The 14,549-nt window shown below is 38.4% G+C and overlaps 1 protein-coding gene across 1 annotated transcript in view; it reads left to right on the forward strand.

The window, feature by feature from the left end:
* Positions 1–236: 236 nt before the first annotated feature.
* HIKESHI (Hikeshi, heat shock protein nuclear import factor) overlaps positions 237–14,549 on the forward strand; it is a 37,452-nt gene continuing 23,139 nt past the window's right edge. Inside the window, exons 1-2 of the mRNA XM_027531433.1 lie at positions 237–488; positions 2,656–2,893. Of these exons, the coding sequence (XP_027387234.1) occupies positions 459–488; positions 2,656–2,893 (268 nt within the window). The 5' untranslated portion in view covers positions 237–458. The remainder of the gene's footprint in view (positions 489–2,655; positions 2,894–14,549) is intronic.

Consider the following 14,549-nt stretch of genomic DNA (forward strand, 5'->3'; position numbering starts at 1 on the left):
TAATAACCAACTCACACGGTTTTTGAAAAGATCCAGAGAAATGATTGTAAAAGCGCAATGTAATCGCTGAAATGTAACACAAACGTGAGCAACACCTGCAGCCTGCTTTGAAACCGCTCATTTGAGTGCGGACCATCAATCCAAAGGGCAAATACCGCGCGCCCCCTTCCCGGAAGCCGACGCAGGGCTTCCTGGGACTTGTAGTCTTAGCCGGAACCGGCCCACCTGTCTAAAGCCCCGGAAGTACTCGTCGCCTGAGAGGCGCTGGTTAGGAAACTGGGGGTTAGAGGTCGCGGAGGCAGAAGGCGTTCCTGCCCCTGTCCTCGTCACTATGTAGCTGAGGGGCAGGAGGCCTATTCCACGTTCTGGAAGGTTCTTGGGCTCGACCACGGCAGTAGCCCCAGGACTTCTAGTCCTTGGCCTCGGATCCTTGCCGGCCGAGGGGAGTCGCCGCCGCCATGTTCGGCTGCTTGGTGGCGGGCAGGCTGGTGAGGAAAGGGTCGGATGGTCTTAGGAAGGGGGCGACACCCCAAGGGCGAGGCCACTGGGAGTGGGGGTGGGGGTGCGCCGGGTTCGGGGAAGACCCCTTCCATCTGCTTTCCGGCGGAGAGCGTGAGCGTGGAGGCTGGGTTTGCGCCCTTCTTTGCCCCCAGCGCTCTTGACAGTAGTCCCAGTATTCACTGCCTCTTCTTGAGTGTGCCTTACTCTAGGCAGCGCACGCCTTTTGTTCACTGCGCTTCATTTCAGCTTTCTTCGTAGCGCTTTTTTGGCACCCCAAACTTAAGCGGTAACTAGTGAGGTGGTGCTTCTCGTTTTCTTTTGCAGTTGAGGAACTTAAGCTCAGTTGGCAGTATAAATACTCGCCTGAGCTCAGAAAGGGAATTCGAGGTAAATTTGATCTAGCCGGTAGTGTCCAGCCTGTCGAAGGTTAAGATGTTCGGTCAGTGTTTAACTTCTGGGTCCCTTTGGAAGGGTTCTAATAAAAATAGGCTTAACGTAATTTGAAGTTGATTGGTAGAAATTCGTGAAACTTAATCGGGAGCCGTGCCAGTGATGACTCCAAAATGATGTGAGCAGCGAGTTTCCTTATTGCGTAAAAAAGAGATTGCAAAAAAAAAAAAAAAAGAGAGAGAGAGAGAGATTGCCTTCCTTGATGAATTGTTAGGTAAATAAGATAAGTACCTGGAATTGTTGAGGAATAATCTGGAGGGTGAATCTTGCTTGCCTTCGTAGAAACCATTCAGATTCATTTCAGACCTGATTATTTTTTCACCAAGAGTTCTTTTTATGTTTTCTCCCTGCTTTGTTAAATGTTGCAGTTTCTTTGTTAAGTTTTTCATCAATTTGTTTTAAACAATGTAGACTGTACACAGTGTAAGGAACTAGAGAGAGAAATTGGACCTGGCTATCCTCAGAAAATTTGTCTGTCCCTTAAATGGCTGAGAGGTGCCTTTTGGCGCTGGTAGGAGATAACACTGGTGAAAAGTTTGGATTGCATCTGCCCTTGATAGGAAAAATGACCAGCCCACCCGCGGAATCTGAGGATGAATTTCATTAATAAATGACCTTTAAAATGTGTGTGATTTTTCTTGAAGAATAGAAAGGCCCTATGGAATTCGTGTTGTTAACTAATTTGCAGGGAATTTAGTTAGCGCAGTGCCTTTGTCTATTTACTTATTACCTCATCTCTGTAATGGATATCCAGGAGGGGTTCGTTGATGGCAACGTTTTTTCACAGCGTTTGACTCTTAATTCTGCAGTATTTGAACATGTTAATCGAAATAAAGGGTAAAGAGACCTAGAGTACCTCAGCACTTAACAATATTATTCTTTTACTAAAAAAGTCCATCTAATCTAAAATTAGGAAGTCAATTTTCTTTCCTTGAAAACTTTTCTTAAGTAAAAGAGGTCCTTTTTTTTTTACCTCGGGTTGAGGATTAGACTGTCATAATACATATTTACAGAATGTCTGGTGCTTTTGACAGAGTTGGCATTAAATGTTTATTTTGCTTGAGGATTTGTACGTACCATAATTTTACATGCCTTTAAGATTGTGTGCATGCCAAAAACTGATAAAATTGAATTTAATACTAATATGGGCAGTTTGGTTTATGTTCTTTCTTCCTTTGTTTTATTCTCCGTATTTGAACTGAAGGTTAGTAATTTGGGGGTTACAAATATATTTTAGTGAGTAGGCAAAATGACAAATAGGGAATCTGCAAATAATGAGAATTGACAGTAACTACTTATGGATTGCTTACTCATTTTAATTACCTGGAGTTTCTTTACCTTCAAACTAGAAGATAAGGCTTTCATGGTGTGGTGTTTCATTTTTATAACATTTTGAAGCTGTAGTGATTTATTATTTAAATATAGTCTTTCCTAGGCTCTTCTCAAATAATTTAGTCATGTTTTTAAAAGATTGCATTCATTAAATCATTTTAAGCCTAGATATATATTTTTAGGTTTTCTATTAAAGTTAGCACTCTCTGGTGTATTTGGTAATTCCATAATTAGAGTATCAGATTCACCCAGTGTTAGGCTTGGCATGATGACAGTAGTCAACTGTATCTTTTAACAGGGCTTACAGCAACACTAAAAGGGCTATAGTAACTTATCAAACTATTGAACTAAGGTGAGTTTCTTATTTTCTAGGTGCAAACAGCTGCACAGCAAGTGGCAGAGGATAAATTTGTTTTTGACTTGCCTGATTATGAAAATATCAACCATGTGGTGGTTTTTATGCTGGGAACAGTCCCATTTCCTGAAGGAATGGGAGGCTCTGTCTACTTTTCCTATCCTGATTCAAATGGAATGCCAGTATGGCAACTCCTAGGATTTGTCACGAATGGGAAACCAAGTGCCATCTTCAAAATTTCAGGTCTTAAATCTGGTAAGAATAATATATTAAAGTAGTTGCATAGTTAAACTTTTTTCTTAAATAGCATAGCATAGAATATGGCTTTTTTCACTTTTCATTATATTTTTCTGATTGCTAAAATAATATGTAACATTGTTTAAAAAAAAATCAGATGATACACATTTGAAAAATGGTAAGTGAAGGGACCTCATACTCCCATCCTGTGCCCCTGGAGAGAACCAGTCACTGTGATTCTCTTTATATGGTGTATACCTTTATAAAGAGATATTTTTGAGTGAGAGGGTGTTTAATGAATAATGAGAGGAATGTTCTCAAATTTGTAGTATATATACATCAGTGTTTAAACAGGTAAACCGAGTAGACTTGTGTAGGAAATACGAGAGTCCTTTTTTTCTATGAAGATTTTTGAATTCTTAGGTTTGATTACCCCTTCAATGTTGTGTTGGTTTTATTGACATTGCAGATGCTAGATCTTAGAGGGACAAATCTTGTTTACATGCTTGAGGTATTTTGTGTAGAAACTGAAAATAGAACTAGGTACATTTACTCCCAATGGATGTCTGGTTCCTTTGAAAGTCTAGATGAAAAGAAACATGGAAAGTCTTAGATTATAAATATATCTTCTCTTAGAAATAGTCTGTAGAGTCTAAGGAAAAGTCATATTTTAGACAACATGTTTGGACCATTATTTAGACGGTTGAAAAGTAGTTGTGTATGTTTGTATAAAGTGCTTAGAGAATCGGTAAAGGGAGCAACCAAGTAGGCAACCCTTAGTAGGTTGGGGAAAATTTCTGGGCGGAGGTGATATTAAACCCTTTGACAAGATGAGTAGGTGTTTGTCAGGCCTATGAGAGGCCTATTGGGCATTCTTTTCTAGGTGGAGGTAATATGGATATAATGATAAAAGTTTGAAATCGTGGTGTGCTCAGAATGGCACAAGGCATGGGGCATAGGATGCAGGCATGGGTCATGAAAGGCTGAAAAGCTTTTGAATCACACTGACTCATTTGAATTTAATAGGTTAGAAAGGCTGAAAAGCTTTTGAATCACACTGACTCATTTGAATTTAATAGGTTAGCGAGTTTTAACATGCTTTGATCACAGACCTATTGGATAGTGTCAAAAAAGTGTGTAATATAAGCATAGTGAAACACTAAAAAAATTGCATGTACTCTGAAGCCCATGTTTCTCTCGCTCATAAAGACTTGTCCCTGTAGTTGTAGAGGAGCCAGTGAACAATTGAGTAGGAGAATGATAGGGTCAAATTCTGTTTTTACCTTGAGGACTGTGAATAATGAACTGGAGCATTTCTGGTCAGATAATGAACTGTTAGCTGCTGTTATTTATTTAGTTGGATTTCTGTGGGGAGAAATGGGAAAGGGTAATATTTACAGCTAAACATGGTTTAGATTGATGGTAAAGACTAACCTCTAGATTTAAGAAACAACGAATTCCTGCAGTCCTTCTGAGTAGGGGTTCCTTGAGATAATTATTCCTAATCCCTAAGGAAGTGGTTCTTAACATGATTCCCCTACCAGCAGCATCAGCCTGTAAACTTGTTGAAAATGGGGATACGTGATAGGACCCCAGACACACCGAATTACAAGACTTGGCTGGAGTCCAAGTTTTTCAGTAGGTTTCCAAGGTGTTTCTGTTACCTTCTAAAGTTTGACAGTCATTGTCCTAGGACATCCATTGTATGTAGTAAATTAATGCCTCTTGTAATGTGGTATTGGTTCTGAAAACTCTTTGGGAAAATTAAGAAAATGGTCATTCTAAAATCACTTACTGTGACTGTGCATAAAAATAGACACTCTATAAGTAAGAAAAAATATGGACAACCTAGTACTCTGTAGTGAAATCACTGGATGGTAAATATATAGAGAAACTAATAAAGGAACCAGAGAGAGAAGACAAGTCACTTGTAACTGAACAGCAGTTAGTTTAGCAGATTTATCAACAGCATGAATGAAGGTAAAAGTTCTCTAGATTAGTATTTCAAAGTGCCAAGGAAAAATGACATAACCCTCATTGGTTATTGTCATTGTACAGTGAAGGAGAAATGAACGTTTTCAGGTGGAGATGGAGAGTTTGCTACTGACAGACCATTGCTGAAAGAAGTGCTGTAGGTAGTTGAACTTTGATGGAAGGGAACTTTGATGGAAGGAATCCAGAATGTAGAAGAGGATGAAAGACTCAAAGTTAGCAGAGAAATTGGTAAGCATAGACAAATTGGGACAGTTTGATTATATGAAACAATACAGTAAATAAATGCATAAGAAGTGAAGGAGGTAGTAGTCTGAGTAAGCTTTCTGAGGTGCTATTGTTTAGAAAGAGTAATAAAATTGATTCTACTTTTAAGTAGTTCTGTTAAAATTGTAAGGAAAACTTAAAAAAAGGAAAGAAAAAGAAAATGCATTGTATTGAAAACAAAGCTGTGGAAATAATTTCATATATATCAGTTATCAAAATAAATGTAAACAGAATAAACTTACCAGAGAAAGCATGGAGACTCTGGGATGGGATTTCTTTTAAAGACAGCAAACAAATAATTATAGTGATGTTTATCAATAATGCATCTAAAATATTCTAATGCAAGGACCCCCACTCCCCTGAAGCTGTCATAGATGTGTTTAAGAAAAATGAGACTAACACAAAAACATTATCAAGGAATAAGAGGTTCATTCCTTAAGAATGAGATCATCACTAGGAAGGCTTAAATATTTCTAGGAAAAAGTATATGTCATGAATTTGTGTATAATATAAAAGACAACCTCAAATATAGAGAACTTTATAATCGGTATTTTTAACACACTTCTCAATACATCAAGTAAAATAGTAAGGAATGAAAATTTGAATGAAGAATTAACAATCTTGGGATGCTATAGAACCCTGAAACTACTAATTAGATCATACACATTTTTTAAGTACACAGAACATTTATGAAATTTGACCTTACAGCAAGTCATGAAGCAAGTTGTAGCTAATGGGAGATTATCACTGTGCAGCCCACAGTGCAGTCTAATTACAAATCAAAAGATAAAGCATTGTCATGTTTAGAAATTTAAAAATATTTTAAAGTAATTAGGTGGGTTGCAGAAGAAATAACTGTGGAAATTAAACTTCTACAGTCAGTCAGTCACTCTGTTGTGTCCGACTCTTTGCGACTCCATGGACTGTAGCACGCCAGGCCTCTACAGAATAAAACATCACATCCCTTGTGGCTCAGCTGGTGAATAATCCGCCTGCAATGTGGGAGACCTGGGTTCAGTCTCTGGGTTGGGAAGATCCCCTGGAGAAGGGAACGGCTACCCACTCCAGTATTCTGGCCTGGAGAATTCCACGGACTGTATAGTCCATGGGGTCGCAAAGAGGCGGACACAACTGGACGAGTCCTTCTTCTTCAAGGTAATACTGAAGAGATTAACTCATAGGCTTAAGTGAGAATATTTGAAAAGAAACGGAAATGAGTGGGCTAAGTGTTTAAGCAAACTAAGAAAGTAGATGCAAAAATGATAGTGCTAAAGAATAGAAATTAATAACAGAAAGCAAAGGAACAGTGGAGGGACTTACTGAAATACAAATCGGATCCTTTGAAAAGACAAACAATGAGCTACTGAAAGGTATATTTAGGGAAAAACACACAGTGTTTTTGAAAATGTGAAAATGGAGACGTAACTATAACTTTAATACAGTTTAGTAAAATTTACAAGAAATTTTATGCCAGTACATTTGAGAACAGTAAAGGAACATATAAAATTGGCTATATTCTAGAAAAATACACTAAACTGACTCAAATTTAAATCATGATGAGATAAAATATCAAAAAAAATTAAAATGAGCAATTAAAAATATACCTTTCCCTTCTACATACCACTATCAGACTGAAAGGGTTAAAAAGTTCAGTTACACCTTTATGAAACAGATTGTTTATATCTTATGTGTTAGAGAACAGGAGAAGAGGCAGTTACCCAGTTTAGATTTTGAAGCTAATAAAACCGCTTTATCAAAAAGGACAAGGAAAATATGAAAGAGGAAATTTGGCCTAAGCCAGTTTATTTATTTGGATATTTATATCTATGTACATATGAAAGTTACAAAGTGAATTCAATAAGGTATCTTTATTTTTAAAACTTGTCATTATGGCACATTTAAGATGTATAAAAACACTTCAGTATTCTTGCCAGGAGAATCCCGTGGACAGAGAAGCCTGGAGGGCTATAGTCTGGGGGGGTGCAAAGTGTTGGATATGACTGAGTGCACCACACACAGTTCAGCTAACCTGCATATATTTAAAGTGTACCTTTTGATCAATTTTGATATATGTTTACACCTGTAAAACCATTACCACAATCAAGATAATGAATATATCCATCACCCCTAAAAGTTTCCTAGTGCTCCTTTGTAATCCCCTCTCCTATCTCCCCTTCTACCCCAGGAAACTACTGATCTGCTTTCTGTCACTGTAATGTTTCATTTTCTAGAGTTTTCTTTCAGTCAGGACAAAGACTTTTTCAGTCATCCACATTGTAGAGTAACTTGTCACAATAGTAATTCGTTGCTATTTATTGCTGGGTAGTTGTCTGGTATACCACCATTGTGTATCCATTCACTTGTTGATGGACATTTGGATTGTTTCAGTTTTTGGCTTATAAAAGTAAAACTGCTGTGAACATTTGTGTGTAAGTCTGTATGGACATACGGTTTCATTTCTGTTAGCCAGGTAGCTCAGTGGTAAAGAATCTGCCTGCCAGTGCAGGAGATGCAAGAGGTGCAGGTTCGATCCCTGGGTCAGTAAGATCCCTTGGAATAGGAAAGGCAACCCACTCTGATATTCTTGACTGGAGAATTCCATGGAGAGAGGAGCCTGGTGGGCTACAGTCCATGGGGTGGTGAAGAGTTGGACACAACTGAGCGTGTACACACAATACAATACAGATAAATACCTAGGAGTGGAATGACTGGATCATAGGGTACTTCTGTGCTAACTTTTTAAGAAACTGCCAGACTATTTTGCAGCATGATTACTGTTTTACATTTTAGTCTGTAGTGTTTGAAAGTTCTAGTTCCTCCCTGGCCTTGTCCACACATGATCAGTGTTAGGCCTTCTATTTTTTCAGGCTCCAAAATCACTGCAGATGGTGATTGCAGCCATGAAATTAAAAGACACTTACTCCTTGGAAGCAAAGTTATGACCAACCTAGATAGCATATTCAAAAGCAGAGACATTACTTTGCCAACAGAGGTGCATCTAGTCAAGGCTATGGTTTTTCCTGTGGTCATGTACAGATGTGAGAGTTGGACTGTGAAGAAAGCTGAGCGCCGAAGAATTGATGCTTTTGAACTGTGGTGCTGGAGAAGACTCTTGAGAGTCCCTTGGACTGCAAGGAGATCCAACCAGTCCATTCTAAAGGAGATCAGTCCTGGGTGTTCATTGGAAGGACTGATGCTGAAGCTGAAACTCCAATGCTTTGGCCACCTCATGCGAAGAGTTGACTCATTGGAAAAGACTCTGATGCTGGGAGGGATTGGGGGCCGGAGGAGAAGGGGACGACAGAGGATGAGATGGCTGGATGGCATCACCAACTCGATGGTCATGAGTTTGGGTGAACTCCGGGAGTTGGTGATGGACAGGGAGGCCTGGTGTGCTGCGATTCATGGGGTCGCAAAGAATCAGACACAACTGAGCGACTGAACTGAACTGAGCTGAATAGTTGTATAATGGTATCCCATTAGGTTTTAAGTTTGCATTTCCTTGATGACTAGTGATATGAGCATTTTTTCAAGTGCTTATTTGCTGTCTCTGTATCTTCCTTGAAGTGTTTGTTCAAATCTGTTTTTGTTTTTTTATAGATGGGGTTGTTTTCATATTATTGAGTTTTGAGAGTTCTGTGTATATTCTTGACACAAGTTATTTATGAGATGTGATTTGAAATTTTTTTTCTGGTTTTTGGTTTGTCTCTTTACAGCATAAGTTGATGGGTTTTTTTGTTTTTGTTTTGTTTACAGATATCTTATTTAATGATTTGTTCCTTTGCATCTTTTTAAAAAATTTACTTGATTGATTTACATAGAGCATGTTTTTAATTTTGGTAAAGTTAGTTTTTTCAATTTTTTCTATTCTGGATTGTGGTTTTGGTGTTGCCTCTAAGAAATCTTTGCCTAATGTGAGGTTATAAAAATTTTGTCCTAGATGTTTTTAGTTTTAGATTTTACATTTATATCTGGGATCCAACTTGAATAAATTTCTGTATGTAGTGCAAAGTACAGATTGAAATTCAATTTTTTTTATTTTGGCAAGTGCATATCTAACCATTCCAACACCTTTTGTTAAAAAGTGGAAGGAATGACATTTTTCTGCATTCATCTCACTTGGGAGCTCTCAAACTGCTCCATTTTAAGGTAAAGCATAAACTAGTGAATATTTATATTTGTTTGTACAAATATGTATTGATTTAAAAAGGAAAGAGAAATGGAAATAGATACTGTTATATAGTTTGTTTAAACAAATCACTAGTTGGAAAACATGCTAGAAGATTACATGGATACTGGTAAATGTTAATAGTAATAAGCAGCCTAAGTGGAGAAGCAGCTAACTTGGGGTAAGAGAGAGAGAACAGTTTCGGTTTGGGTGTGAAGAGCCTTTGGAACTTGATGCGTGTGTGTGTGTTTGTGCATGTGTGTGCGTGCGTGGTCAGTTGTGTACAGCTCTTTATGACCCCAGGGACTGTAGCCTCCCAGGCTCCTTTGTCCATGGGATTTCCCAGGCAAGAATATAGGAGTGGGTTGCCATTTCCTACATGGTAGCAATGCCTTAAACAAAGTGGTGGGTTTTGTTTGTATAGCAATAGGCTAGGAGAAGGCAATGGCACCCCACTCCAGTACTCTTGCCTGGAAAATCCCAAGGACGGAGGAGCCTCATAGGCTGTAGTTCAGGGGGTCGCTAAGAGTCGGACACGACTAAGTGACTTCACTTTCACTTTTCACTTTCCTGCATTGGAGAAGGAAATGGCAACCCACTCCAGTGTTCTTGCCTGGAGCATCCCAGGGACGGGGGAGCCTGGTGGGCTGCTGTCTATGGGATCGCACAGAGTCGGACACGACTGAGGTGACTTAGCAGTAGCGGTAGCAGTAGGCTAGTAGTCAACCAACTGTTAACCTTTGCATAGCTGGAAAATGCAGACTTACTTTATACCCAGATTCACGCATTGATTAAGGTTAATATTGGCCGTCATCTAGTACACCAGGACCCTTGGTTGTTTTTGAAGACATATTAATTATTAATGGTCAATTGTTGTCACCTTACCCTCACTTCTCTTTGCTCTGTGCCAGCATTTTGAGTTGGAAAGGGATTCAGTGTCTCTTTTTCGTTTATGATCATCACTATATTCCCTGAAGGAGATGCCTTGCGAATAGTGAAAATTGCTTTCTCCTGTCATGCTTTTATTGTCTTCGGCTATCTTTTCCCCTTTTCTCTTGTGACACACAAAAGGTTGAGGGGCAGTGGACATATATTCAGAGATCATAAAAACCCAGACATTTCCTTATTGTGTTATCTCATCCAGTGTAGAGAAAATTCAGCAATCAAAAATTAGTTAATATAATTGCTTTAACCAATTACAGTAATTAGTCAATAGTAATTAGTCAGTGATATTATGATTTCTGTTTGAAATTAAACAGTCCAAAACACAATCCCAAAATAATACCTAATCCATTTCAGGAAAATGGATTTATTTCCATTTTGATAATACAAATAGTTCTTTTACTCTCCTGTCTTTTAAAAAATACATTATTTCTCATCATTTCCAGAACTATAACATGGCTTTTGATAGTTTTAGTTATGAAAACAGAATGAAATTTCAAGGCAATATTTGTACTGAGTAAAGCAGAATGTTTTATTAAAGAGAAATAAAGCAGCTTAAAATACATAGAGACTTGGTGATTATCATAGTTTCATTGAGTTAGACAAGGCTGTGGTCACTGTGATCAGTTTGGTTAGTTTTCTGTGATTGTGGTTTTCATTCTGTCTGCCCTCTGATGGAGAAGGATAAGAGGCTTACGGAAGCTTCCTGATGGGAGAGACTGACTGAGGGGGAAACTGGGTCTTGTTCTGATTGGCGGGGCCATGCTCAGTAAATCTTTAATCCAATTTTCTGTTGATGGGTGGGGCTGTGTTCCCTTCCTGTTGTTTGACTTGAGACCAAACTATGGTGGAGGTAATGAAGATAATGGCAACCTCCTTCAAAAGGTCCCATGCACACACTGCCGCACTCAGTGCCCCCGACCCTGCAGCAGGCCACCGTCGACCCATGCCTCTGCTGGAGACTCCTGGATACACGGGCAAGTCTGGGTCAGTCGTTTGTGAAAAGATCAGTTTTCATTCCAATTGCAAAGAAAGGAAATGCCAAAGAATGTTCAAACTACTGCACAATTGCACTCATCTCACACACTAGCAAAGTAATGCTCAAAATTCTCCAGGCCAGGCTTCAACAGTACATGAACTCTGTGAACTTCCAGATGTTCAAGCTGGATTTAGAAAAGGCAGAGGAACCAGAGATCAAATTGCCAACATCTGTTGGATCATCGAAAAAGCAAAGTGAGTTCCAGAGAAACAACTACTTTTGCTTTACTGACTATGCCAAAGCCTTTGACTGTGTGGATCACAACAAGCTGGAAAATTCTTAAAGAGATGGGAATACCAGACCACCTGACCTGTTTCCTGAGAAATCTGTATGCAGGTCAAGAAGGAACAGTTAGAACTGGACATGGAACAACAGACTGGTTCCAACAGTATTGGAAAGGAGTACATCAAAAGGCTGTATATTGTCACCCTGCTTATTTAACTTATTTGCAGAGTACATCATGTGAAATGCTGGGCTGGATGAAGCACAAGCTGGATTCAAGATTGCTGGGAGAAATATCAATCACCTCAGATATGCAGATGATACCACCCTTATGGCAGAAAATGAAGAAGAACTAAATAGCCTCTTGATGGAAGTGAAAGAGGAGAGTGAAAAAGTTAGCTTAAAACTCAGCATACAGAAAACTAAGACGATGGCACCAGTCCCATCACTTGGCAAATAGATGGGGAAACAATGAAAACAGTGAGAGAAGACTGTTTTCTTGGGCTTCAAAATCACTGCAGATGGTGACTGCAGCCATGATATGAAAACACACTTGGTCCTTAGAAGAAAAGCTATGACCAACCTAGACAGTATATTAAAAAGCAGAGACATTACTTTGCCGACAAATGTCCATCTAGTCAAGGCTATGGTTTTTCCAGTAGTTGTGTGGACATGAGAGTTGGACGGTAAAGAAAGCTGAGCACCGAAGAATTGATGCTTTTGAACTCTGGTATTGGAGAAGACTCTTGAGAGTCCCTTGGACTGCAAAGAGATCCAACCAATCCATCCTAAAGGAAATCAGTCCTGAATATTCATTGAAAGGACTGATGTTGAAGGTGAAACTCCAATACTTTGGGCACCTGATGTGAAGAACTGACTCATTGGAAAAGACCCAGATACTGGGAAAGATTGAAGGTAGAAGGAGAAGGGTCCATCAGAGGATGAGATGGTTGGATGGCATCACTGACTAGATGGACATGAGTTTGGGTAAACTCCAGGAGTTGGTGATGGACAGGGAGGCCTGGCATGCTGCTGTTCATGGGGTCACAAAGAGTCAGACACGACTGAGTGACTGAACTGAACTGAGTGATTATCAGCATTAGACAAATGATAAAATGCTGTGGTGGTTCTTTGCTAGTATGTTTGGAAAAGTACTTTTTGGGTGTTTAAAATATTAGAATTCTTAATTTATGCAGAAAAGATTAGACTTTTATATTTGGGAATTGTGTATTACTGCAATTTAAAAATAGGTAGACTTGTAATGGATTTATTTTTTTGAAGCTTTGAGATGCCTTTTATAAACTTTATTACATTGAGCAAATCTAGCTAATTAGCACAGCAGGGTGGAAGAGAGACTTGTTGAAGTAACTTTAGGCAATTGTGATTGAACTGAGAATTTATTAAAGAATCTAGCAGAATTTTTTGGAGTAAGGAGGATAGTTCAAATGAAGCAGATTTCATGTTAAACTTTGGTAGTGTTTGCGGTTCTCTTCTGGATGATGAACAGATTTCTTAATTTTGCATTGAAAGATTTTGGTTGGAGAATGTGAGGAGCAGAGGGCTCTGTTGAGAGAATTTCAGTGGATAGGGGATCTTAAAACCAGTTACTGTGAGTTTTATTTTGATAGAAGATTCTTTGTGACTCTTGGGTTCTGAAAAGGAGTTTACACAATGAATACATTTTTTAGGCTGATGCTGGAACAATCTGAGATAATGATTGAGAATTAGTATGGGACTAAACTCTTAAAATGTAGAAGGGAAGGTTTGATATTAAACGAGAAGAAACTGCCCTTCTTTCTTTCTTCTTTCATGGGATCTAGAAATCCTTAAAATAGTAAATAAATAAAAGGCACAAGCTTAGGAAATACAGTTTGGTGGTTAGAGAATTGGGAAAGTTTAAATCAGTCTTGCAATTTTTATCTTTAGATACACTGTGCTTGGTGTTTAGTGTGGAAGAGACATTGAATTAAAAACTTAGTAAAAATTAAGAAATACTGGGAGTATTACATAAAGAAATTGTTTGGTTTATAGGAATTATATGCAAACTCGGATCAGCACATAAAAGGGAGTATTGACAAAAATAAAATTTGTGTGGAACTTAGATTTTAAAAAGTAGTTAGCTATGGGCACTATAGGTCTTTTGCTGTATTATAATTTTTAATTATTAAAAAACTTGGGAAGTATACTAGAAATTGCTTTAGACATTTCCATTAAACAAATTACAGAAGAAAAATACTTGCTTTTGTAAAAACTCTGGTGTATATGTACTTCATCCTTAGCACATACACTTCAAATTGATGACTGCTTTCGTTTAGGTCTCCATATCTGTGTGTGAATATTAAAACCACTCCAAGACAGTATTCATAGGAAGCAGATTAGTGACCTGAGATAATTGAAAATGGCTCAGTGGAAGATTAGCCTGGAGCATGAGCTTGAAGCATGACTAGATTTGGTTGGGATGGAAGTGGGAGGATGGGAAGTTGATTGCATAAGGAGGTCAGCAAAGTTATGAAAGCAGTAGTGTACACCACACCTTCAAGTGACGGGAGGAGACTTTTAAAGGTAGCATGATAGACTTCTACTTGGGAAGTCTCAGATGGGGATGCAGTAAGGTTTAAAGGTAAAGTGAGGCTGTTGTGGGATGGTTATACCATGTGGGGTTTCATTTTTTTTTTTCCTCTGGTAGGAAAGTGTTTGAGCAGGAGAATGATATTTTAAAAAATGATGTTTTAGGAAAATCATTGTCTGGGATGGCTTGGAAAATTTTGTTGAGATTAGAGCCAGAGCAGCCAATTAGGAAGATTTTATGATGTCGAAAGAATGAAGGAAAGGGTAACATTGAATATCTGCTCATGCAGTGCATTGTCCTGGGCTTTCGTGTGTATTATCTCATTATTCTTTAACAACAACATTTAGAGGTGGATATTATTAGCCTCTGGCTTTCAAGAGACTGGATGTCAGAGAAATTAAATATTTCACTTAGAAATACTGTTAACTTTTAGGCAACAATTGTATGTTATGCAGTACCAAAATAATATTTAACT

This window comes from Bos indicus x Bos taurus, chromosome 29, assembly GCF_003369695.1.
Source record: "Bos indicus x Bos taurus breed Angus x Brahman F1 hybrid chromosome 29, Bos_hybrid_MaternalHap_v2.0, whole genome shotgun sequence".
NCBI classification, from domain to species: Eukaryota; Metazoa; Chordata; class Mammalia; order Artiodactyla; family Bovidae; genus Bos; species Bos indicus x Bos taurus.